The following is a 23714-nucleotide window of genomic DNA, read 5'->3' as shown; positions in this document are numbered from 1 at the left end:
ACTGCATCAGGAACACTGAAAAGATGAAAAATATGTGATGTTGAAAAATGTTCTATGTCCAACAACCATAGTAGGAAAACATGACATACTCTTAGAACCAGAGTATTCTATCTCCATGTCAAACTTCATATAGTGCCTTTACTCCAAAATATCAGTTGTTACATTGCAAATTAATATATTGGAATGCCAAGGGGTAATTATCACTTATTGCACACTTTTATCCATTCGAGAAAACAAGAGTTACAATGAAAAAGTGAAGATAAATACTCACCATTTCCATGTGACATCCGACGAAAGTTCAGGTCCAGATTATCCTATCTCCAAGTCATGTGACCAAATCGACAGTTTGGATTAGTTAGGGACATAGAACAGTATGGAACTGAAAACCTTTTTAATTTGTGGAGATAGAACTGATGTTAATTGTCTGAAAAACACTTTCTAAGCAAGATACAGCTGACTGACTGACTGACTGACTTTGGTTTTAAGCCGCTTTTAGCAATATTCCAGCAACATCACGGCGGGAGACACCAGAAATGGGCTTCACACATTGTACCTATGTGGGGATTCGAACCCGGGTCTTCGGCGTGACGAGCCAACGCTTTAACTACTAGGCTACCCCACCGCCCCACTAGATACAGCTACAAAATTGTATTTGGAGATAGAATACACCTTGAGAAGTACCCAGAAAACTCATTTTTTTAAAAGTGGAGATAGAACACTCTGGTTCTCAGGTCACGATATGTCTATGCATAAGAGTTGTCGATAAAATTTCGAAATTTGTCAAATTTGAGGCAAAAATGTTAGCTTGAATTCCCTATTTTGACTTTTTCCCCCATGTAAGTTGCCTTTGGCATTTGTTTGTGGACCTGTGAAGGAGATTCATAAACACTTGCCTATAATAAAGTCGTTGCAATGGACTCTACGCACAAAAAACCGTGTCCCTTGCTTCGACAAAATAATAAACATTTACAGGATTGTAACAAGTTGGAAATCTATGATTACTGCCCATATGAAGGTATTATGCACTGTTACTGTTTACACATGTTAACAGGCGATAAAATAGAGCTTCACAATTCGGACGAAATCTCTCCTGTGCGATCAGGCACAAGCCAATCACACATCGTAAGGTGCATGCACACATGGATTGATCAGGCCATTGAAAACGTACGTGTGTGTAAAACGAAAACTCATCATATAGCTGTTTTGCAGTTAACGCACAGTAAAAAGGCAGTCTGCAATATAAACATAAACGCTCGTCTCTATATCGATCAAACGCAAAAACGAAAAAAACAAACAAGTTAGAATAATAGTATAAATGTTTAATGGAAAAACAATCCCTCTTAAATACTATATGTATATTTTGTATAAAGGCGTAACATTCACCACGGAGAATTTGCTTCCGCAAGGTGACTATGTTCCGACTTGCCTGTTAGCACCTAGATGTTCACTGACCCATTTTGATGAAATGGTCAGGAGAAAGCGTCCCAGTTTACTATTTTTTTCTCCGCGAATGGCCACGAACGATAAAGTAGTGGTATATGTTGTTGTATACTGTTTTAACATTATTCCACCAACGTTTCAAAGAGGTGAACCAACAATGAACCCAACATAATTTATTGTACTCATATTTTGGATAGTTAAACCTCAATCAAGGTTCCGCTTGGACCACAAGACTCCCTGATCCAAGCTGTATAGAATGCATATATCTATGATGCATGCAAATCTGCAGTATTTTACGTTTGAGTAAATCATATAATATACTGTCATAAAGCAAGTATAAAAGGATGGATTTGATAGGGTGTATAACAGTGAGTGAATGTTCCTGAATACCGAGGCTGCAATTTTGTATCAGCTATTTGCGGGAGAACTGACGGGATACAAAGCAAACTACGTTAATATGAGTGAGGTTTGTGAGCTGCTGTGTTCAGAAAGCAAGTAAACGATTGCCATTCAAGACGGCAATTTATGCCTGAATGCATGCATGTATGATGCACGTGCATCTCGATTTCAATGTTGTGTTTGTGCGAACTCTTCTCTTCCACAAACAAAAACATTTCAAACTTCAATCTCAAACAATACTTTATTGGGCAATACAGGCTTTACGACCACGATTCATGTTTTCCTCAAAGTTGACTTCCGGTCTATATTTTAAAAAAATAGGTTCAAATACCTCATTGGCACTTAAATGTCATTTCCAATTTTAAGACGTTTCTTTTGCCTTTCAGTATATTTGGAAGGCTATTATATGTTTGAGAAGTTAACACTGGCGAGATACAAAGCGAAATACGTTAACACGTTACGTTTGTAAGCTGTGTTCGCAATAACCACGACAGTTGGGAACAAACAATGGGTTTCAAACCACGTGCAAATCGGTCTCTCTCGTCTCAGCATTGCATGATGACAGCAATGTGTTCAAGCTATGTATTGTAGGATCGACACAGTATCTTCCTCGGATAAATATATTTGGTAGGTTATTATATGTTTTAAAAGCTAACACAAAATGGTTTCCGTTTCAGATTTAGTTAAATATTGATGAATCATGAAGCATTATTTTTGCAATCATTATAAATCATCTACGTGCCACTCAAATGCATGAAATATAGACCGCCTCCGTGGTGTAGTGGTTAGAGTGTCCGCCCGGAGAGCGGAAGGTCGCGGGTTCGATCCCCGACCGCGTCATACCAAAAGACGTTAAAATATGGTACTTGTTGGTCCCTGTCTGGCGCTCGGCATTAATGGGTACAACAAGGACTGGTCGGCTCGGAGTCAGTATAATGTATCTGAGTGGGGTAGTCATGATTCACTGCGGCATGGTATCTCAGTGGGCTAGCACTATAAAACCAGCTTAAGTCTGGGCTAGTACAAGCAGCCTCACATACACATACATACGCATGCACGTCGTCATATGAGCGAAATATTCTCAAGCACGACGTTAAACCCAATTTCACCTCACCTCACCTCACCATGAAATATAGGTATTCCTGTTTGTATGATGACACTAAGAGGAGCCATTGTCTTTAAACACGTTCAATCCAGGGTAGTGGTTCAGTTTCCGGAACGCTGTCATACAACTGTAATATTGCTGCATGCGGCGTTAAACAAATACACAGAAACGTGTTCATCATATACACGTAGTCGGAACTGTCCAATTCACTCTGTTTTTACAGTGATTTCTTATGGATGTGGAATGGGTTTGGTCGCTTTTGTTTTCTGGAGAGTGAATGAATATGGGTACTGAACACAAAACTATACAAGACATAAAGGTAACTTCAAGCTGAATAATATATATACAAGATGCCATGGACATTAAAGGTATAGTAAAGTAAAGGTTGTTTGTCTCCAGCAGACGACAAACGGGTAAAATCAGTTAAAAACTCCAGATGGAAATAACGTTATTAATCACAATGATCATGTCCCTGAGTGGTGTCAAATATTGCTCTTAAAATTCGTATTTTCTTATTTTCATCATTGCTGTGCAACATACTGAGCAGGTACTGCATGCGTATAATGTGCTTCAGAACAAATTCTGTTGCATCGATAAACATGTAAATGGATTAAACATATTGATGTATTCCAGAGGGATCTTGCAGCTCCAGGTGAATGTATTAAAACTGCTATTTTACATTACGTTCATGTGAGTTGGTCTCTCAACAACAAGAACTTCGAATGTGTAGTTTGAGCAAGCAGATATTGTTTGTTTCCAGATATTAAACTGCTGGCATATATGCACACAGAGCAGCAAATACCCTGGACAACTTCATATCATTTGCAGAAGCCCTCGGTCTTTTTCAACTGCACTCCTTCGTCGGGCAGTTAATGGAAGACCTCGGGCTTCTGCAAATGATATTGCCCTAAAAAAATAGCATTACCCTTATATTATATAGGACATCAAACGTGAAGAAGAAATATGAAAACGCAGAGTGTAACTATGCATGTTTATTTTTCAGAAGAACTTGAAGCAAAATAAAGAAATAAATAATTCTGACACCTTTGTAAAACTGCATTCATAGTTGCAACAAAGCATGACCATGCATATTCTTGAATTAAAGAAAATGACAAAACTTTGAAGAATATATAACTATCAATGGAAAGATAAAATCTGTTTGACAGGCTAACTGAAACGAAATACAATCACCGATTTTCGAGTATCTGTATGCTACACGTGGTCGCTACTAACATATGTACTGTATGTGTTTTCAACAGTGTAACACTGCTTTTTATTGATGAATATGTTCATAGAGGGTATGTATACCAAAATTAGGCTAGGAAACAAAAGCGTGTAGATGTATTGCCAAGAACGGTTGTTAGAGACAGTAAAATGGCATCAGAACATACATGTATAACTGTTTGTCGTAAGGTTGAATGGAGACATTATAATAGTATCTTACGTTGCTGACATACAGCAGATGTTTCAGTATACAGACAATATACAGAGAGCAAGGGGCATGTCATGTATACGTCAAAAACACTCACACATGGGACCTATTACGAACGGGTATTTACAATAAAAGCAGCCGTTTTTGTGCAAGATGGCCCAGGATCCACAGGCCAGTATCTCCGCCATCTTTCATCAACAAACACTGCAGATAGTTTGAAAGGGTAAACATATGAATATCTATGTGAAGCAGATTTGTAGGAAGACACCAAATCATGTTTCTGTCACAATGCAAAGTACAATTTATTGTTTGTTTCATAACACACTGAGAATTCCATGGGATTGTGAATACTGAGTTAATAGTCGAATATCATTGAAGCCAGTATTAGAGTGTGTTAGAATAGGCCATTAGCTATTCCGTAAGAGATCACAAATGGGATCGGGTAATCTGACTTGGATGAAGCTTGCCATCGTAGCTCATTGGATTATCTAGTGAGGATTCAACTTGGCTGGAATATTGAGTGCGGTTTTACATTTTTTAAGGCTGCTTTCTGTAAAACACAAACGTCTTCATTGATACAAAAAGATATACATGTGTGTAGAATATCTCAATAGGTAATGTCCATGCCAAATAAATATATATCATGGTTACAGAAGACGTTCCACAAGGAGAAAATAGATTTGAGATGTAAACATCGGTCGTCTTTTCGTTCCGGTCATTGTTTGGGATTGTGACTATTTTGACTTTTACAGTCCAGAAGAAGTTTTTTCTCTCCGTCTGCCAATGCAGTTGAATATGGCTGAAAGTACAAAGAATTCATAAAATACATTGTACATTGACGATGTAAATCACGGATTAGTGTGTCAACAATTACTCAATAAAAAGTAATCACCATGCCCATTGCTGCTAGAAGACAGCTATTTAGTTGTTTGTTGTTTGTCGTGGTTGTTATTTATCATCATATCACAGTAATGCCCAAACTGAAATCTTTCTAACTGTAATTGTTGGAGATGATCGAATTTGAAATTATGTAATTTCACAGCATAAGTTGTATTCTGTTGGTTCTTAGAAAGAAATTCGACAAAAAACTACAGTTGACGTGAATTTGTGTAAGTCAGATATATATACACAGGCAATATGAGTACGTCTTATATAAGAGGTGTTTCTTTATACATGTCTTGCAAATTACACTTGGGTAACTTCATGTATGAAGGCAAACGTTTGTCATTCTGTTAACCATTGACAGAACAACCTTGGGAGATGCAAATGGGTGCTATCCGTCCATAGCGTATTACAATTATTAATTCTTTATTCTCATAAACCACCTTGGTGGTACAAGAGCATATATCGTAAACATATATACAAATACAAATTCAAATTCAAGATGGCAGTAAACAACATATTAACATTTTTCGGACAAGAGATGATAGATGTAGGATATATTTTGATAGATTTACTGTCTCGAGATGTTTTCACAGTTAATATTTTCGTGAACTTTGTTTCATTGGCAAAGAGGTTAGATGGGAGGGTAAATACTGTTTCCTCAATGTATCTAATGCTTTGCAATGAAAAATATAATGTTAGTCATTAGCGATGCTTTTAGAAGTGCATAGTTGACACGTTCTCTCGTCCCTTGGAATATTATACCAGCACCCCGTCTCAATAGCTAAACTATGGTTACATGTTCTAAATCTCAATGATGGTAAAGAAATGCGTTTTGGAAGGAGGAGATATACATCAAAATTAGGAAATGACTTTAGGTGCTGATAGTGTATTCCCTTGGGACTAGAAATAATGTCATTGTGCGAAAATTTGGGTAAATTGATCTTTAAGAATATATTCAATTTTTTAGAGCAGCCACTGGGTTGTACAAATTGAGGGTTTTCCAAAAACATACGAAAGTCCAGTATTGTCTAATATATTTTTAACGTGCGAGAGCCAGGGATTATCTTTTTTATTTATTGTTCTTTGAAGTGGTAAATACTTGTAAATTAAGTTCGTAAGCTTAAAAGCACCTTATTGGTAAGTTAACTTATGCCAAAAGTTTAATAAACGTTTATATATCATAATTCTAATAGGGAATCTTCTTAGTTTCCCATACAGCATAAAACGAGAGGTTGAATTTCTTTATCCTGCAATGAGTCTTAAGAATTTTAAATGAATTTTCTCCAAAATTTCATGGTTTTCGAAAGACCAGACATCTGCACCATAGGTCAAGATAGGAACTACCATTTTCACTGAACTATACATTGCTTTTGAGGCACTATTGCTTACAGTTTTAATACTTGATACGAGTTTTCTATTTCTATTGCGAGTAGCTTACACTGGAAAAAAGTCCATGTTTACGAGACATTTCCAATTTTAAGAAAGATGATGTTTCCAAAGATTTACTATTTTGGAAATGTCCACAAGGGGAGATAACTGGTGGGTGATGGTAAATCATTGTTATTTGCACGCCCCGGGACCTAATCCCTTGTTGATTGATGAGTGAGTCACGGCAGTTAATAGTCACCAATTAACAAGGCCTACTGCCTTGTTAATTAACAAGTTATTATGCCTCTTAAAGGTCACATGCAACCAAAAAATCGAAAACATAATTAAATCACAATTATCACTTCTTTATGACATATAATATGCATTGCTGGTTATGAAAAAACAAATAAACAAAATAATAAGCGTATAATTGCAAATCAAAAGTGCAATATTTTGTACTTTGGTTTACCTCCCTCGAAACGAAGCAGCCGGGATACCGAACCCAGTCAGGGCTGGTGTAACGGCTGGTTCATTTGCAGATGCCCTCACGGCTCATTGTGTGTGTATATATAGATATGTTGGGTTTTGTAAATACATGCTCATTTTTTGTGTATAACATTTTGCAATCAACAGACATCATAACATGTCATGTGTTCAAGTATCACACCTGCCTGTCTGTGTAATTACATAATGTGACAGAGACCAAACTCGGGCCATAAATCAATGCGTTTTGTTTATGGTGTATAGCCTGATTGGTGTTAAGTTCAAATTGCATGTGGTCAGTGTTCGCAGTTGTGTATTGAATATTGTCATTAGCAGACAGGCAGGCAGACACACAGGTGTCAATAAAACAAGACATTGAGTTTTGTCTGTGACAAAGACATATCTACATAGTATATCACAGTTAGAAATTCTGTCAACGCTAAATAATGACATTGCTTTTAAGTATCGAACTAAGAAAGTGACTCGGTAAGAAGAACGTGTGGGGAAATAGACATATGAAATTATATAAACAGTTTATTTACTGTCATAACATATAAAAAGCTCGCGCCTGTGAGATATCAACATAACATTATGAAAATAGCTCACACCAAAGCCTTCACCGAGTATTCACCAGACAGGTTGCGCGAACCTATTTCACTGCGCACATGCTATGAGCGCAGCCCAGCTGTTGAAACCCGTTTTCCCCCGAAATTTTCGGGGGAAAATTAGTGAATCGTTTGAAATCAGATTTCGCGCGGTTTTTTTCATCGCGTTATTTTTCAACTTTATAACTTGAATTTGCATTTTTGATGATTTGTTTCGGTAAGTCCATACCGAAAGGTATCAGAATCTGCAAAGTTGTGTTTTACGTTGCATGTGACCTTTAAAGAAGCCTCTGGAAGTAAGTTAAATCTTTGATGGGCATTAAGAAGTAGAATGCATTACTGTGACCTGATTTTCACATGATGAAGGAGCAAGCATATGCTCCGAAACTTCGTGTTATTCACAATAAAGAAGTTGACATCCATAAATCTTGCTTTTCTTATTAAAAAGGTAAGTTATTAAAATCTGCTGAGCTGTAGGCTTGTTAATCATGTCGCGGTGTGATTATCGCTCTAACACACCTGAGAGATTCGTCAACAGTGTGGTATGCACATGCGGTGAAACTTGTATTGTATTACATTGGGTTGGTTGCATATTGTTTTGTGTTATGCTGTCAGTTTGTATGTATGTGTGAATGAGGAACCTCACATATTATGACATTGAAAACAGACTAAACTTAACATTTATTCCATGGTCAATATCGCAATGTTAGTGATATGGTAGTATACGCAAGTTTGTTTCACAGTTTTGATAATACCTTCTTTTAACCAGATAAAATTATTAAAAATGAACGAATAATGCCATGCTTCTCTCAGAGTAAGGGAAGATAATTCATATACTGATTCTGATCAAATTAGATATTTCTTTATCGTCCGAACAGAATTCACAAATTACGGATGTTTTGTGTGGGTGTGGGTGTGTGTGCATGCACGCGTGTATAACATCTAACTTGATAGGTATTAAAATCAGGTCGTTTGTAACCATAATGACTATATTGGTTGGAAGACTTGAGGAACAAAATACTTTCACTCTTCAAAAGGAACTGGAACAGTAACATTTTTCATGTTTTCATATGAGCTTCAAAACATTGAATGAAATAAATGCTGTATGATGAAATGGATCAGAGAACATTATCATGGCATAAATGACGTCTGAATGACACATGTAATGGTCAAAAATATATAATCACTATGTTAGTTAACTCATGACCAGACACGTCAAACTGGTACCGATAGATGTATATCTAATACGTAAAAATTCAGTATTTCTTAGTACCTGAAGTAGAAAACACGAATTTGGAATGAGATGTTTTAATCTGAGATCAATCTGTTAGGTAGCAGTTTACTAAAGTAGAACTTAAATCAACTTCAAAAGATTGGTCATTCGCAAAGTGAAGCAGATCTTACTTATACTGCAGTAAACAGTATGGGGATACACAACGAAACATACCACTTACGTGATAACAACTCCCTGTTTATTGCATAGCATTAAACAGCGGAATGTTGATTGATTCACTTGGAGAATGGAGTGGATTTAGACTTGTTGATCTTACTCTCCTGTTGGCCCCGAACGACGTGCTACGTGAATTACCTGTTGTTAATTTGCAACGTTTATTGCAGGATAAACAAGGATAAACAAGCTGATTGAATGTTGATTGATTCCATCACTTGGAGAATGGAGTGGATTTAGACTTGTTGATCTTACTCTCCTGTTGGCCCCAACGACGTGCTACTTGCTGAATTACCTGTTGTTAATTTGCTGCTTGTCACTGTGGATATATACCTCTATTCACCTGGTTGTAGTAACTTTTATCTTGATAACGGCGTGAGAATATACATGGAAACTCCCCTCTATCGACCTTTGATCCAAACGGATGAGTTAACAGAAATGTTGATGCCCGTCTGTTAGCAAATTAACATTGGATTAAATGCTCTCATTCGCATAATCCGGAATATCCTCTTCTATCAACACGTAGACCTATCGTTGTCTCTATAATCAAATGTTAATTTGCTAATATGCTAGCATATGCTTGCTCCTTCATCAGGTGAAAATCAGATCACAGTAATGCATTCCACTTCTTAATGCCCATCAAAGATTTAACTTACTTCCAGAGGCTTCTTTAAGAGGCATAAAACTTGTTAATTAACAAGGCAGTAGGCCTTGTTAATTGGTGACTATTAACTGCCGTGACTCACTCATCAATCAACAAGGGATTAGGTCCCGGGGCGTGCAAATAACAATGATTTACCATCACCAACCAGTTATCTCCCCTTGTGGACATTTCCAAAATTGTAAATCTTTGGAAACATCATCTTTCCAAAATTGGAAATGTCTCGTAAACATGGACTTTTTTCCAGTGTTATGATGAACTTTAACCGTCTTAAAGTTTTTCATTACATCAATTCCCATTGTATCAAATTCGACTGTAATTCCTTACTTACTTCACAAGAGATCAACTGTTTTAAGTATATTTTTAACAAGCAGAAACCACCATTATATTCAGTGATGGCCAATGTTCCAAGTAATCGTCTCTTAGTAACACCATCTCAATGAAATTGCTAAAGGTGCCATTGCAACTATAATTATATGTTTTTGACCATTTAGAACAAATCCAAGCCAGTCTTGTTTGTTCAAGAACACCCACCGGAACAAGCCATTGGTTGAGATGTGAGTGTTAAAAAAGGTGCGGTCCTGTGTGAAGCTTAGAACAGAGAATATCCGGAACTTCTGACAATGTGAGAGTTTGTGAGTGGAAGGAATAAAGATCACACATGCATTTGTACTAATTGTGTCTACATGGCAATACAGGATGTTTTTAATCTGGAAATGGTTTTGTCGCTTTTTGTTTCAGCAACTGAATATATCTCTTCTTTTAAGATGTATTTCAAATACGTGTATTCCACTTGTCCATAAGGACACTTAGATAGATATTTATGTTGTTACTCCTAATGTTACTTACCATATATGAACGGGTTAAGACAGGGGTTTGCCGTCTCCAGGAAGATTAAAACTGTGTAGACGGTTGTTGACTGGCCTCTGTTTTGTATAATATAAAACAGCTATTTTTATGACACATTAGAATGATATTTGGAAGAAAACTACATATGATGAATTACGCAATCGGCCGTATAACTACTGAGGTTTACACAAAAAAGTATCAAACCTGTTACCGAACAATTCCTATATCTAATCGTGTACATAAAGCCATGGCTAATCTGTCGCTATCTCCATCTAACAGGAACAAAGAAGTATTCAAGTGTCCTCCTTCAGGAACCAAACTGTGGATTTTACAACGTCTGAGACCTGCATCACATCTGGATTTCTCTCTCTGTAATCTGTCACGACAGATGCAACAGTACATCAACTCGTTTATTTGGCATATGACTGTGGCACAGTAACATGTTACTGAAGTTTCTACATTGGTTTCACTTATGATGTATACATTGATATCAGGAAATACAGTGTGCTGAGGTTTCCAGAATTAAAACCTTCGCGTGAGATCCGAAAAATGTCCCTGACATCTCTGAAACAAGCGAATCAAGAAACTATTCATTCCACTAAAGTTCCATTTAAATTTAACTTAAAACCTCACTACATTCTGTAAAACGATACTTTCAACGAAATCATATGTTAATTAACGTCTAGTGTATGTTTGTTTACAGAAGATGCGTCCTTACGTTTCTACTACAATGTAATTTATTCTTGATTCTATAACATACTCAACAAATATTTCTTGTGTTTTTAACACCACTCACACCAACATTCCAGCTCTATGATGGCGGTCTGTAAATATATAACTCTGCACCAAACAATCTAGTGGCTGACATGATGGGAATTGATCTACGGAATTGGGTTAGGATAACATGATACCCGATGACCAGACTACGCGATACCATTCGTCGGGTTGCACGGGTTGCAGCAGATCAATTCTAAAAGGTATTTCGTTGGTCAGTTTTTTCTTGTAAATGACATATAATCTAAGTAATAGGTACTGATCTTCCAAAAGTATTCAGATAAACAAAACGTCACATGGTAACCTCCCAAAACCCCTACAGCTTATAACAACAAAGTTCATGGTCCAGTGTATTGCTTATCTCCTGCCTGTTACCTATTTCATACAATGGACCAGCCCCAACACTTAGAAATTAAGAGAATGATTTGAAACTTAGAATCAAACTTTGCAATTGAAGTGCATAAAAAAAAACAATTTGAAATTATCATCGCTTGTTTTGGAGATACTACGGGAACACACACCCCCCCCCCCCTTTCAGATGACGTACTCATAAGGACATTACTTATTCTTATGTTTTCACTTATTCATATATGATGCCAAGGGTTCAAACTAAATACTGAATGGTCACACAAGTGTCAGCTCTCAATATATTGTAAACAGTGCTAGCTTGAATATCTGGACACAATGTCTTTGAAAGATTAAAATGAGGGTGTCCTTGAAATACATCCCCCGTCTAAATGTACATCAAGCAATCCAGATCTTTGAATGTTGATTATCACGGGTAGTCCTCCAATATATTGAACATATTTTATGTGATATTATCTGAAGGCATACCATTATTCAGCAGGTACCAAATGACATATTTTCATTTTCCTCAATTTTATAGAATAATACTATACCCCAATATGTTGTGATGACTAATATCTCGTTAATCACATTACCGACATATGTGAAAATTAAAATATGGCTTTGCTTATAATTTCTTTAACAAATGGAGGCTTTTCCAACATTGGGCATCGAGAATATAGTTAGGCTGACTACTTTCTGAACGCCCCTTGCAAATACCACTCCAAGTTATCTCAATTGATTTATCTCATTACTATCTCCAAGACTATTACAACTGATATTATTACTATTTTCTAAATCTGTCTACTCACTATGTATACCAGGAAGCCTACAAACTAGTTCAACAATTAATTCATCTCAATTATTTAAAATGAATAATTAAAACCCTACCAACAACAGCACAATCTTCTCATCTATATACTCTATGCAGCTTATTCGCACACTGTATACTCCACCCCATAATCTCTCCTTTTGGTCAGTTCATTATGCCGGACAGGTAAATGCTGCGTGGTGTTTTAACTAACTGTAGGGGTTCTGGGTTGTATGGATTTTGGGAGACAACCCGTCACCTTACCCAAACATCCCATATACAACGAACGGAGCCCAGCGAAGGAAGAAAACTACATCTGAAAAATAAATGATGTGTTAGAACCGGTATAGTTTCGTTATCTTTTAATAAATTTAATTCTGTGTACATTAAATCATGTTTGTAATTATACTATTAATTAATTGCAATATTGTTTAAAACATAACTCACTCAAACCTTCACTCGCAAAACTCAAATGCAGAAAGTTAAAGTGATGCCAGACTTCTTTATCGTTCAAGTAGTGTGTCAGCCTCATCACCAACACTTTCAAAGATTAAAATACCTGAAGAATGAGGACTATTTTTATGGATATACAACTTCTTTATTCTGTATAGGCGTCGTGTTCGACATAGATTCTAATGTCGTTGTCAAGCAAGTGGTGTCATTAGAATTAGAATCAATGTCGGAACGTCGCCTACACAGCATAAAGAAGATATATATCCATATTCTTCATCTACCCAACTTCTACAATGCCAATCAAAGAAATTAAAATACCTTACGCGATATCTAAGTAAAAGCGAGCACATATTTCAGTTTGTTTTAACTATTTTTAACCATTTAACCTTTTTTGTATACATATTTTGACTGACATTCACAAAGAAACAGCTACAACATTCAGTTCGATTCAAGCGTTATTAGCGTACGAATATTCATTACGAGGTTAGCTATCCATACCATAAGCCAGCACTATTCCAATTTCTCTGCCAATGGACTGAAGGGAGTCAATGTCACTTGTCATCTTCTCACAGCTGAGTGTTCCTGGAGAAAGAATAACACCGAAACAGTGGACACTGTAAATAGTCAAGATTGTCGTGCTAACACGTCAAAGTTTAATTCTGGGACACCCCAGAGTATATTTTTTCATGCTTAGCATATATTCAACTGCTTGTTTAATAGTGTCAAATCCTTTGTCAGAGAGTGGCCACTGTGCAGAGTGTTTCTGGACTTTTGGATGTCCAGAAATATATTGTGACGTGTTTACTTATATTTGTCATAAATATTGCTTTTTCCTTGACTCCCCACCATCTTATCAGATCAGACCTCTTTTAATGATTAAATCCAATACAATTGACCAATTCTAATATCGTGCGATGTCAAGAAAGAGCAAACTCTATCCACTTTTAATATATTATCTTATGATTACATAGAACCTAACAGCACTGTATTAAACACTGACTAACAATGAGAAAATGCATTTTGTATACACAAATAAAAGTACAAGAACAGCTTGTATGCATTTCTATCAAATTAACCGTTTCTATAGCACCACACAAACAATGATGGGAGACCGAAAAGTAACATTATCAGAAATGGAAGTGGGACATACACCGCCGTGTCCAACAGTGGCAGTAAATCAAAACCTCGTACAATGCATAAATTGACCTCGTGTTTGTATCCCCAGGTCACCAAATCTGCGAAGTAGACCTGAAATGAGAATGATTAAGAACATAACATAATGCATGCATACATTTCGAGACACCGGCCGGTAGAACTGCCTGTGTATTTTCGACAATTTAATTGTCCAAATCAATCAATATTTTTATAGCAAAACAGTTTGAAATAAAAACATAAAAGTAAATGCTGGTTGCTTTTGCCAATTGGTCAACAGGTACGCTCGTCACACTGAAAATACTGTTTCAATTCCAATTCGACAGTGTTATGGCTTGTACACCGCATAGAGCAACTGATATAAATTGCACAACCTCATTCTCAACATGTGCTTACCTTAATGCCACTGATAATGAAGGTAGTTACGAAGGATAACAGTAGGAAGACGATACGCAACGCCTTGATGGAGCGACTGCAGGTGATAGTCAAAAGATTATCGATATTGAATCCAGCCAGGATAAGGTGGGACATAGTTATTCCGAACATATGTAAGCCTGAAAATATTTTACATACGTAATATCCGCCTCTCCATCCAATGGTTGCATACATCCCGATGCTGACTCCGCATCGGATGCACAAACCCAGGACGTCAGTAACACAAATCGCAAGGAGATAGAAATGCATCCTGCTGCCTGTCTTCCATGATTTGTAGAGAGATCTGATCATCCATATGTTGGTACAGACTCCAATGTATAGTAGGACGCTGTTTACCACAATTTCCATCGTGTATGGCTTTGTCTGTATCGTACTGTCGTAATCATAATCGTGACTTATGTTGGGATTGACTATTTGCAAGTCCCTATCAAAGTCCATGTCCATGTCCATGTCCATGTCCATGTCCTTCACGCATTCTTTACACGTTCAGCTCTTCTCGTGTGGAAGTGTGCTCAGGAAACTGGATGGCTAACTAAATACACGAGGTAATTGTAGATCATAAAGGTTAGCCGGATAAAACACCATACACTTTTAGTAATGCTAATAATTACTTGCTTGGCATATGTATATTCCACTGGCACGGTTAAATTGCAACGTGAAAGGTCGCCATTGCTGGAGTTGCATTTGTCTTTGTTTTAGAAGTGGTTAAATGAATATGGTTTGATTAAGTAGGTGACTGTTGGTGCAACGCTTTCATAGCCTGGCGAGTCAGTTTCATGAGTTAGGTAAGCTTGGAGTGATGCTGGAAAAACACACCAGGATTTGAAAACCATGATGAAGTTGCTGTTATGATCACGGGGGTAATGAGCTATCCATGCTCCTTGACGGCTGTGTATGAAATCGTATTAGCTATAGAATAACCAATGACAAGAAGTACATCCGTGCTCACTCAGGGTCAAGCGACTCTACCTCACCATGCACCTGGGTTTACGTTCGTCAGTGGCGTATGGAGAAAGTACATATGTATTGGAAATACACAATGTCTTTATAGAAACGTAAGAAGATAATACCACCTGACTAGATATTGATTTAAGAAAATGGAAAACGAGACAGTAGTAAACCAGCCATGTGCGAAACATGCATACCGTATACAAAATTATTAACTCAGTGGAGTCAATAGACGGAACAGGCATCGGCAAAACCTATAAACACAGATACACATCTTTAAATGAGCATCATTATACTCTATAACCCTATAATATTATGAAAGAAGCTAATATCATAACGTGAGAGCAACATTTCTTATAAACAGTTCGACTTATAAACAGAGGCTGTTTGCATTTATGCAAGCAATATTCCCACAGCTCGTACCTATACTCAGCAGCAAGAAAAACGTCAGTACGAATTCAAAATTAGATAGGCACTGTAATCAAATCATTACAGAAATGGATATAATAAGCGGATCAAAAACTTTTTTGTGCACATTATCTTGACACATCAATAAATATATCGGCACAATTTCAAGACATTACGCGAACGTTTGCAGTCCATTCAAACTCTTGACTTCAGTACCTAGTGTGATCACCACGAGCGGCAATAACTGCAGCACAACATCTATGCATGGAGTGCACCAATCGATTGATGAAGGCCATTGGCACCTGGAACCACACTCTGAGAAAGGCCTGGCGCAATAAATCGGCTGTGTTCGGGCTTGGTATGACATTATTCAGTCGCCTCTGAATTTCATCCCAAAGATGTTCAATTGGGTTTAAATCAGGACTAAGGGCTGCAACTGGCCACATAATGTTGACACCGTTGTGCTGTAGGAAGACACGTGTAGCTCTGGCAGTACGGGCCTGGGCGTTATCATGCTGGAAAATGTTGTTCCGGTGACGTGCGAATGTGGTATGACGTGGGGTCTGAGAGCTTGGTCGATGCAGCACACCGCTGTGATCCCGTCTCCTCTCCCTGGACCAAGGTTCTGGAACACCACAGAACCCACTCTCTGGTTCAGGCCTATTCCACCCCATACCATGATGCTTGCACCTCCCCATGAGTCTCTTTCCATAAAACATTGGTCTGAGTAACACTGGCCACGTCGTCGCCATATTCTTGTTCTGCCATCTGCAGTTGATAGTACCGACTCTCATTTGTGAACAGAACAGTTCTCCATTGCCTTTATCGCCAGTTTTGGTGTTGTAGGGCAAACTGTAGACTTTTCACGCCGATGACGAGGGGTGAGGATAGGTCCACGGTATCGTCTACGGCAATTGAGGTTCCCGCTGTTAAGACGTCGGCGTACTGTTTCCTTACTGATTGGTCTTCCGTGTGTTCCCCCTGTCCGGGGTGCTGTTTCGGATGCCTGCATGAAGGGATTCTGTACATGCTGTCGCACAACATGGCGGCCTTGTCGTCTTGTTGTTACCCTTGGTCTGCCAGTACGGGGGCGATCATTTGTGGTGTTGGTGGCCCGGAAACGCTGCTGCAGCCTGTAGATGGTCCGAACGTTGACCTGGAAGTAATTAGCAACGCCTTGTGCAGTGTGGCCAGCTTCAAGTCTTCCTAGCGCCTGGTTCCTCTGAGCTGTCGTGAGTCGCAGTATCCTGCTGACGTTGTAATGTGAATGTTTCAACCAGTTTTGGGGGTGCAATTTATAGGGCTGGTCCTTGTGAACAGCACGTGCAGCATGAGTTGCATGAAAAACATGGGGAACACCGTACCATCTCCGAGATCAGGTTGCGTTTTTGAGACCATTTCTGTTTTCCATTCTGAGTTTGGGAAGGAATGTCTTTGCTCAGGTAAAGTTGCAGATGTTGTCAAAAACATACAATCAAAACATTAATGAGTTTACAGTTATCCGTTTCTGCGAAGGAAAATTCCAAACTAACGTTTCTTTTGCTGCTTAGTATATTTATCCCCACGCTTCACAACTTATGTAGTTCAATCACGCACATGCCTTGCACGCAGATTTCAAACACCGTCATATGAGATTTGTACAACAGTTGTTCAATCAGAGTTAAAATAGTATTTACCTTTATGAAGCCCTCAAGAAATGTCATGGAAGAGATGTCAATAAAATTTCGGAATTTGTCAAATTGGAGACAAAATGTTTGCTTGAGACCCTTATCTTTACTCCTTCCCCCATGTGCTTTTTGCATGTGTTTGTGAATATTTGATACCATTATAGAGATGTAATGCTACCACAAACCTTATACAACAAAGGTTGGAAGTCGACGATTATTGCCTGTATGTAATCATTAATCACAGTTACTGCTTATACATATGAGCAGACAATAAAATAACTCTTCGATAATCATACGAATACTCTACGAAAAGAGCTTTTTGTACTATCCGACATAGACCCATCACACAGAATAAAGTGATCACACGCATAGTAAACAGGTAGTCTGCCAAAAACAAAATACAAAAATAATATGTCAACGTTCCATATTCCATTAAACTGATTTTTGTATAAAAAAAAAGTGGGAATCTGGGCGCATCTTTAGTTCAGTTTATTGAAAACAACTATTGTTTCAGCACATTGATGTCCTCGATTCCTGCAAACACGCTCGTCTCTCAGTCGATGAATGTAATTCGGTAAAACGAGTGAGAATATGAATGTATGTTCATTAAAGTAGTCCTTCCTAAAAAATGTTTATTACTCGCCCGTGGAAGATACTGCAGTGTAATATTTTTATGGCTTGTCCTTTTTTCATTTCTTTATATCTATGTTGTTAAATCATATATGTTCACTTTCATTTCTCAAAAGATGTTGGGTCAGCTATTGGCATGCCATCCTATTTTGATCAGATTTAGGTTACTTACCACTCAACTATTAATGACTCGATATGGCACATAAACTTGACATCATCTCTGCAAATTGCCAAGGCTTGAATAATGAAAAAAAAAGAGGATTGATGTGTTCGAAAATATGAAAAAACGAAAAGGTAACATTTATTGTATCCAGGATACACATTTTACTGAAAGTATTGAACAAAAAATCAAATTAGAATTGGGCTCTTCAGAAGCCCGGTTTAGTTCGTACACCAGTCAATCGAGAGGAGTAGTTATCTTATTTAGAGATAACTTTGAATTTGAAATTCTCAAAGAAATTAAAGAAAGTGATAGTGGCAACGTTTTATCCCCCGCCGCGCGTTTAGCGCGAAGCGGTGGATATAGTATTAGGCTCCGTCCGTCCGTCCGTACGTACGTACGTACGTACGTACGAATTGGAATATCTTAAGAAACGTTCACTACATTCGTTTCATAATTGGTACCTAGGTTCATCACAGTATTAGAAAGGTCCAAGTCAAGTTTGGTGACTTTGACCTTAATTTCAAGGTCACAAGGGGACTTAACGTTTTACCTGCATCTCAAGAACCGTTCACTCGATTTTCTTCATATTCAATACAAAGCTTTATCTAGGGAAGGCGCAGGGCCCAGTCTATTTTGGTGACCTTCACATAATTTTCAAGGTCATGGCGACACTTTGATGATTTCAGCATGTAAACCTGCATGTTAAGTTATCTCAAGAACTGTTTACTGGATTTTCTTCATATTCAATACAAAGGTTTATCTAGGGAAGGCGCAGGGGCCAGTCGATTTTGGTGACCTTCACTTAATTTTCAAGGTCACAGAGACACTGAAGATTTGAGCATGTTAACCTGAATTGTCAGCAAGATATTTCAAAAACAGTTAACTGGATCTTCTTCAAAGACTTTCAAGACTTCCCTTAAATGTTTTTCAAAAAGCAATTTCTTTAGTACTATTTTTGCATATTTCATACACTATGACATTCATGTCAAAGTCAGTCTTGAAAATATGTGTGTTTGAACACCTCAAGAGCAAGACATCAAGAGAGGTTGACTGGTCATGTTTTTGTTGACATTTAACTTAAACGTTCATTACTTTATAAGTTTGATTTGATCATTTGCGGCGGGGGATTATGTCACCTTAGTGACAATGCTTGTTGATACTTAAAATAAAAACAGAGAAAGAGATATTAAGCATTACAAATGTTTATGGTCCAAATGAAGATACGCCCGACTTTTATCAGGAAATTAAAAATAAAATACTAAGTCCAGAAACTGAAACTAATATTATATGTGGTGACTTTAATCTAGTCCAAGATCAATGAAAAGATACTTTCAATTATTTACATATAAATAATCCCAATTCAAAAGAAGCTGTACTTGATATGATGGATGAACTTAACCTTTATGATCCCTGGCGGGAATTAAATTTAGATGTAAAAAGATATACTTGGAGAAAACCCAAACCCTTGAAACAAGCACGTTTAGATTTCTTTCTCGTTAGTAGAAATATGGAAAAATCTATCGTTAGCTCTAAAATAGAACATAGTAACAGATCAGATCACTCGGTAATATTGTTACATATTGAATTTACATCGATCTCTTGAGAAAGGAAAGGTTTTTTGGAAATTTAAGAACAGTTTGTTACATGATCCAGAATATGTACGAGAAATCCAAGGTATTATTAACGAGACTGTAGATCAATATCACACTTGAGACGAAGATGGAGATGAAGTACTCATGTGCAATATTCGAGGCCACACAATAACACATTCATCCCAGAAAAAGATAGAAAGACTAACATTAGAAGAAGAATACAATAAAACACTTGAAAGTCTTGAAGTAAAATTAGACAGTACTGACAGTGAACAGACTAAGTCGAAATTGACACAAGAAATTAATATAATAAAGATCAGCAACTTTAATTAAATAAATACAAAACAGAAGGGATTATATTGAGATCAAAAGCAAAATGGTATGAAAAAGGAGAAAAACCAACAAAATTCTTCTTTTCTATGGAAAAACAGAATTTCTTAAACAAAGCAATAACTAAGCTAGAAACTGATGTCAGACAAATAAGCGAAACAAAGGATATTATCAACCATGCAAAGACCTATTTTGAAACTGTATATACCAGTAAACATGCCAAAGATGTCGATCTGAAATTCTTATTCAAAGATAGTGAAATACCTAGAATATCTGACAACGACGCCCATTCTCTTGAAGGCGAAATACAATACGATGGAGTGCTTTCGGCATTGAAAAATATGAAAAATGAAAAAAAGCCCTGGTCCATCTGGTTTTACAGCTGAATTCTATAAACTATTTTGAAAAGACATCAATAAATACCTAATCAATTCATTAAATGAAGCATTAAAAACATACTTCCTAATATAATAAGTGAAGACCAAAAGGGATTTATGAAAGGCAGATACATTGGAGAATGTACAAGACTGGTTAACGACATTATGGATTACACAGAATATACGAATAAACCAGGACTTTTCATACTTATAGACTTCGAAAAAGCATTCGATTCGGTGGAATAGTCCTTTATCGAGAAATGTCTTGACTTCTTTAATTTCGGACCATCTATCAAAATTTGGCTAAAAACATTCTACAATAGCATAAACTCTAGTGTTCTTGTAAACGGGTTTCCATCAGAATTATTTCAAATTACACGGGGTTGTAGACAAGGTGATCCCCTCTCGCCGTATATATTCCTCATAGTAGCAGAAATCCTGGCCCACATGTTACGACAAAACAAAACGATAAAAGGAATAATGATGATTGATTTAGAATACCTACTAACTCAATTTGCCGATGATACAACTATAATTTTAGAAGGGTGTGAGCGCTCATTTAGGGAAACATTACAAGTACTTGAAACATACGCATCCTTCTCTGGACTTAAAATAAATATTGACAAAACTAAAGTTATTTGGATAGGTTCGAAACAATATTCAAGTTTGCAATACTGCAGAGAATACAACCATGACTGGACTCAAAAGCCATTTGTACTCTTAGGCATTCTATTTGAACATAATAAAGCAGAAATGGTGGAAAGAATTATAAAGATACAATTTTAAAAATTGACAAAGTAATGAAAATGTGGACTCTGAGAGACCTTACACCTTTAGGAAGAATAACTATTCTAAAGAGCTTGATTTTACCAACACTTAATCATCTTTTCACCTCGCTAGCAAACCTTAAATTAGAAACGATAGTGAACCTTCAAAAGAAATGTTTCTCCTCTATTTGGAAAGGTAGACCTGATAGAATGAAACGATGTCTGATAACAAAAACATACCAAGAAGGTGGTCTAAAAGTACCAGCTATACTTTAAACAATTAAGTTCTAGAAAATATCATGGATTAGAAGATTATTCATACATGACTCGAAATTAAATAATCTTTTATATACTTCACAACCAGTGAGCAAACTAAACCCCATAGAAATGGGACCATTGTATCTGAAGACACATTATATTCCAAAACTCATAAGCCCATTCTGAAACGACGTATTTGAAGCCTGGTCTGAATTACAAGGACAAAGTAAATATGATAATGACCATCTCCGCAGACAGTTAATATGGGCAAATGATAAGATAACAAAAGGGAGAAAACCAGTAGTATATGACCACTACCTACAGTCAAATGTAAAATTTATAAATGATTTCTTAAAAGATGACAATAATAATCCTTTCTTATAAAGAATTCGCAGAACTGCATGGGGTTAAAACAAATTTCCTTGAATATACAGGATTATTATCTTCATTGAAAACATATTCAAAACAGAGTTCGTTCAAAATTAATATTCAGAAAGATTTACCTTTTTATTCCTCCTAATTTGGAAATACTACTCAAAGCTACGAAAGGATTTAGCATATTTTATAACATGCTTCTTCACAAGGAAGCTCTAAACTAAAAACTGCTTTATCAAAGTAAGTGGGAATAAGAATTGAACATAAATATCACTCTTAATCTATGGAAGACACATAATGCTATACCATTTCGAGCATCATATAGTGCTAGTCACAGAGGGCTTCAATACCGTATTCTCCATAGGATCCTTATAACCAATAAAGATTTATATAAATACAAACTAATAGGATCACCTTTATGTACATTTTGCGATGTTGAAATAGAATATATCATTCATTTATTATATGAATGCAAACATGTCAAAAAGTTGTGGCAAGATCTACTAGAATGGACTGAAAATGAAACAGACACCCATTTGAAATTAAACGCAGAAACCATTATTCTCGGATTCAAAGAGAGAAGAAATGATGTACTGAATTTCATTTTCATATTAACTGAAGAGTACATATATTCTAGAAAGTTAGCAAACATTGTACCTTCTCTCGCTGGTCTGAAACCAAAATTGAATTACAATTGCCACTTACACAAATTTAATGCATACTCTCACTGCAAATACGACACTTTGGTTACATTTTGGTCGTCTTGCCTCAATCTATTTACATAGATAATGACTTTGTAATTTGACTCCTATATAAAACAACAAAAATGCTGACTTGTTAAATGTGCATGATATGCTGTACCCAGATCAAAAAGAAATAAAGTGATAAAAACATTATATATTTTTGTGGCAATATTACACGAGTGTAATACCACTGGACATATGACGAATAATGGTTTAGTTCTGACGTGACAATAACCATACCTCTTGCTTGTCTCGTGGAAAGCTGAGAGCTCAATTTATGTTGGAGAGTAATAAACAAAATACTAAATTCGCTTCCGTGAAAGATTTAGTATCAAACTCGCTTTCGCTCTTTTGATGCCAAATCATTAACTCATTTAATATTAAACTGGTATTACACGGAAGCGAGTTCCTCTATTTATAAGTATAGTTAGTACTTGTCATCCAAGGTAATCTGACAGCACAGCGTTATGTGGATGAAGTCCTGAGGCCCGTTGTGGTCACTTTGCTGCGCCGTCACCAACGCCCTCGACGTCCACTAACATTCCAACATGACAACGCCCGTCCTTATGCCGCCAGGGTGACACAAGCATTCATTCAGCAAGCTGGAATTAATATGATGGACTGGCCAGCGTATTCACCAGATCTCAACCCTATTGAGCATTTCTGGGATGAACTGGGGAGACGTGTTTATCGACGTCAGCCACCGTCAGCCACCGCCAGCCAACGTCGCAGATCTCACACTGGCCTTGCAGCAAGAATGGAGGAAAATTCCCATGGACTTCATTGCTCGCCTGTGACTCATTGCCCCAACG

The 23714-nt window shown here is 37.0% G+C and overlaps 2 protein-coding genes across 3 annotated transcripts in view; both read right to left on the bottom strand.

The window, feature by feature from the left end:
- Positions 1–3923: 3923 nt before the first annotated feature.
- Positions 3924–15139, bottom strand: LOC124265566 (cephalotocin receptor 1-like). Of its 2 annotated transcripts, none has more exons than XR_006895483.1 (6): positions 14606–15139; positions 14134–14305; positions 13556–13639; positions 12869–12920; positions 10675–11050; positions 3924–5175 (listed from the first exon to the last, which is right to left on the bottom strand). XR_006895483.1 is itself a non-coding variant. In XM_046700353.1 (6 exons), exons 1-6 carry the CDS (start codon positions 15104–15106, stop codon positions 5123–5125), a joined length of 939 nt encoding a protein of 312 aa, XP_046556309.1. In that variant the 5' UTR covers positions 15107–15139; the 3' UTR covers positions 3924–5122. The 2 variants fall into 2 exon arrangements, 1 of the variants encoding a protein (XP_046556309.1); XM_046700353.1 differs by having other exon boundaries at positions 10675–10751.
- The window catches only part of LOC124265567, a 29287-nt gene continuing 9496 nt past the window's right edge, over positions 3924–23714 (bottom strand). Inside the window, exon 7 of the mRNA XM_046700354.1 lies at positions 3924–5110. The gene's annotated coding sequence lies outside the window, so the exon portion shown is untranslated. The remainder of the gene's footprint in view (positions 5111–23714) is intronic.

This window comes from Haliotis rubra, unplaced genomic scaffold, assembly GCF_003918875.1.
Source record: "Haliotis rubra isolate DU_JTF1 unplaced genomic scaffold, ASM391887v1 Scf985, whole genome shotgun sequence".
NCBI lineage: Eukaryota > Metazoa > Mollusca > Gastropoda > Lepetellida > Haliotidae > Haliotis > Haliotis rubra.
Note: the sequence above shows the minus strand (reverse complement) of the source record. Positions and strands in the feature narration are given on the sequence as shown.

Coding starts and splice junctions, on each gene's coding strand:
- LOC124265566 (XM_046700353.1), bottom strand. CDS start 15,106: ATGGACATGGACATGGACATGGACATGGACTTTGATAGGGACTTGCAA. Junction 10,752..12,868: donor GTTGTATATGGGATGTTTGG/GTAAGGTGACGG, acceptor TATACAAAACAG/AGGCCAGTCAACAACCGTCT. Junction 5,176..10,674: donor TCTTAACCCGTTCATATATG/GTAAGTAACATT, acceptor TTGTACTTTCAG/CCATATTCAACTGCATTGGC.